This window comes from Gracilinanus agilis, chromosome 3, assembly GCF_016433145.1.
Source record: "Gracilinanus agilis isolate LMUSP501 chromosome 3, AgileGrace, whole genome shotgun sequence".
Taxonomy (NCBI): Eukaryota; Metazoa; Chordata; class Mammalia; order Didelphimorphia; family Didelphidae; genus Gracilinanus; species Gracilinanus agilis.
The window spans coordinates 165,940,879-165,944,271 of record NC_058132.1 but is presented as its reverse complement, the minus strand read 5'-3'; the positions used below and the strand labels follow the sequence as shown (position 1 = coordinate 165,944,271).

General features: G+C 36.3%; 1 protein-coding gene across 1 annotated transcript; it reads left to right on the top strand.

Moving 5' to 3' along the window:
• Nucleotides 1-434: 434 nt before the first annotated feature.
• On the top strand, nt 435-1,397 carry LOC123240655 (olfactory receptor 150-like). Its single transcript, XM_044668368.1, has one exon. The coding sequence runs from the start codon at nt 462-464 to the stop codon at nt 1,395-1,397; it is 936 nt and encodes a 311-aa protein (XP_044524303.1). The 5' UTR covers nt 435-461.
• Nucleotides 1,398-3,393: the final 1,996 nt, after the last annotated feature.

The window sequence follows — 3,393 nt, the reverse complement described above, 5'->3', positions numbered from 1 at the left end:
GATATAATCAAAATTGCAATGGTTCTAATCCCTTACTGCCTAGCATTTTCCAATGACTTTTATTTTTTACTTAGAACCTCTAGATGGCCACTACATTTCTCTGTGTCGCTGCTCTTCTGCTTCTGAAATGAAGTGCAAGCAATTTTCTTCTTTCCTCTTTCCTGTTTTTTTTTAATCTGTGGCATTAGTGGCTTAATTGTCTGACTAAGAAGATCATTCTTCAGTTTTACCTCTAAAAGGAAAGCAAAAGCAGTTGCCTTGTGTTTATATGCACTATGTTACTGATAATATGGAAGTGGAATTATGTGTCGGGGGGACAAATAGAAAGACTCAAAGAGACTAAGAGAACCATAATTTATACATTTCCCACTGTGAATGAGTGCCCTCTGGATGAGCACAGTAATGAGGATTCTCTTTTAATATATTGCTTCTTTTTCATTCTCACAGATCATACCCAAAGAATGTACACAGGAAATAATTCCACAGTGACGGAATTTGTTCTTGCAGGTTTGACAAACCGACCAGAGCTCCAGATTCCCCTCTTTCTGCTCTTTCTGGGCATTTATTTGTTCACAGTCATAGGAAACTTGGGTATGGTAATATTAATTGGTCTCAGTTCTCACCTTCACACCCCCATGTACTATTTCCTTAGTTGTCTATCCTTTATTGATCTCTGTCACTCAACTGTCATCACTCCCAAAATGCTAGTAAACTTTATTGTAGAAAAAAACATTATCTCTTACCCAGAATGCATGACTCAACTCTATTTCTTCCTCATTTTTGTAATTGCTGACTGTTACATGCTAGCTGTGATGGCTTATGACCGTTATGTTGCTATTTGTAGGCCCCTACTCTATAATGTTATCATGTCACCACAAATATGCTCAGGGCTAGTAAGTGTGGTTTACATAATGGCATTTCTTGGTGCCACAACTCACACTGTCTGTATGCTTAGAGTGTTCTTCTGCAAGAAAAATGTCATCAATCATTATTTCTGTGATCTCCTTCCCCTTTTGAAACTCTCCTGCTCTAGCACTTACATCAATGAAGCAATGATTCTATTCTTTGGTTCATTGAACATTTTTGCCCCAGTTGTAACCATTGTTAGTTCTTACATATACATCATTGCCAGCATCCTCCGCATTCAGTCCACTGCAGGAAGGTCCAAAGCCTTCAGCACTTGCAGTTCCCATATCATGGCAGTTTCCCTCTTCTTTGGCTCTACTGCATTTATGTACCTGCAGCCCTCTTCTGTTGGCTCTATGGATCAGGGGAAAGTGTCCTCTGTGTTTTATACCATCGTGGTACCTATGCTGAACCCTGTGATCTACAGTCTGAGGAACAAGGATGTCAAAGTTGCCCTGCAGAAAATCCTAAAGAGAAGTAAATTCTGGTGAAAAAGAAATATGTTAGTATGGTGTTATTTGGAGATTTTTATGACACAATGCTATTTTACAAGAAATAATGTTTTGTTCCATCATAGATTGTAGCATCAATTATTCCATTCTTTCCATGACTTTTCTTGTTCCCTCCTTTCAAAAATTAGCTTCCCTTCCATCTACATTACAATGCCTTTATGGAGAACAATCGTTCAAAGATTAGTTCTAATAATATGGAACAGCCACTTATCTAAGCTTAGATCAGAAAAGCTACTGACACTTTAAGAAACAAATGGCAAAGTAGCTGCAATAGAACTCTGCATATCAAAATAGAAATACTTTGTGTTCCTATACAGCCCACTTAGATGAAGGTACAATTTGTCTTTATTGTTGCAAGAAAGAGGTTGCTAGTTTACATTTGCCATTTGCAAGCTCTGCCCTATTTCTAATGTGACCAAGGATCTTTTTAGTCATGATGCTTATATTGGAATTAGTTTCCTAGACTCTTGCCTTTTATTCTCACATCCCTCTTGCCTACCCTACTGACCTGATGTTATAGTACATTTGTGAGCTTAATAAAAAGCAGGAATCCCTGATAAGGTTCTCATATTTATGGACTATGGACTCTCCCAACTCTGTAATTGTGTTCCAGCTCTCAGTACTAAATCCATCATCACCAAATCAAGGGACTAATGTCTTCTTGCCTGGACAAAATCCTTCAGTGCTTTTGTCTGTTCTGTGTATCCCACTGTCCCTCTTAGAATCAAGAAACAAATAACCCACAGAGATACTGCTATGTTATGATATATATCTAACATTTAGGTGTCCAAAGCTAAGCATATAATCAGTTTGTTTGCACAGACATTAGACATTTACTCATAATTCTACTGTATATACAGAAGCTTCTAACTATGGTTATCTTAAAGATGATTTAGGAAGTTTCTGGTATACACCACATGTGACAATTTATATACTTGGCTTCCTATTTTGGGAGATGGTTGTGGGAAATCTGTTCTCAGGTACAGATAATGCATTTATAGTTTAATCTGATTATAAAACTTCTAGATCTGATTTTCTGGGCATAGAAAATCAGAACAGAAATGAATTTTTCCTCTTTTCACACACAGGGGATATAACTACTGAGATTAACAATTAATTCTCTGAGATAGCTAAGGAACAGCTGACCATGATTTACATTATTTTTTTAAAAAACTTAACAGGTAGGGAAAAAAACCTGTTTCTCATCTTTCCACATCCAAGGCTATGGAAATAGTCTTCTAGACCCAAAAGGGGAAAGCCCAACCACAATTCTGCATTAGTTTTATCTGACCATTAATTCACAATATTATTTGCTTTCTGAGAACTTATTTTAATAAAACAAATAATCATCCTTTCTTCATGCTGTGTTGCAAATACTCATGATTTAAGTTAAAATGAATTTATATTGAATTGTTTGAGAGAACTTAATAGCATTTTAAGTAGTGACCTAATAGAATTAAGAATAGGATTACTATATCAAAATGATGAATGTTGTTTTTATTCCAGCTTCCTAGTCATTGCTACATTGCCAGCTATCATTGATTACATCCCCATTCCTATTAATGTATGAGTGCTCCTACTGATATAATGTGTACCTATCCATCCTCACTTGGGTTATGTACTCAAGGAATTTATATAGTTTTAAGTTACTAAGGAATGGAGACCTTTTCCAAGATATGCATAGGAAACTAAATCTCTTCCAGCTCCCTCCATCCTTCCTAAAACGAAGTAAAAGGTTTTTAGGCTATTGCTATCACTCCTGATCACTTGAGTTCAAAGGAGTCACAAGAAGATATAAGTATGCTCTGATACATCTCTGGCAGATGACGATGGGCAGCCCAAAAGAGGGAGTTTCATCAACTGAAGATGTTCACAGTGCATATCCTTGTTGAATGATATCTCTCTTTGGCTAAGTAAATCTTTTATTAGCTGTTATATGAACTATGAAAGTCTCATTGCATTCTGATATTGAATA

Coding starts and splice junctions, on each gene's coding strand:
- LOC123240655 (XM_044668368.1), top strand. CDS start 462: ATGTACACAGGAAATAATTCCACAGTGACGGAATTTGTTCTTGCAGGT.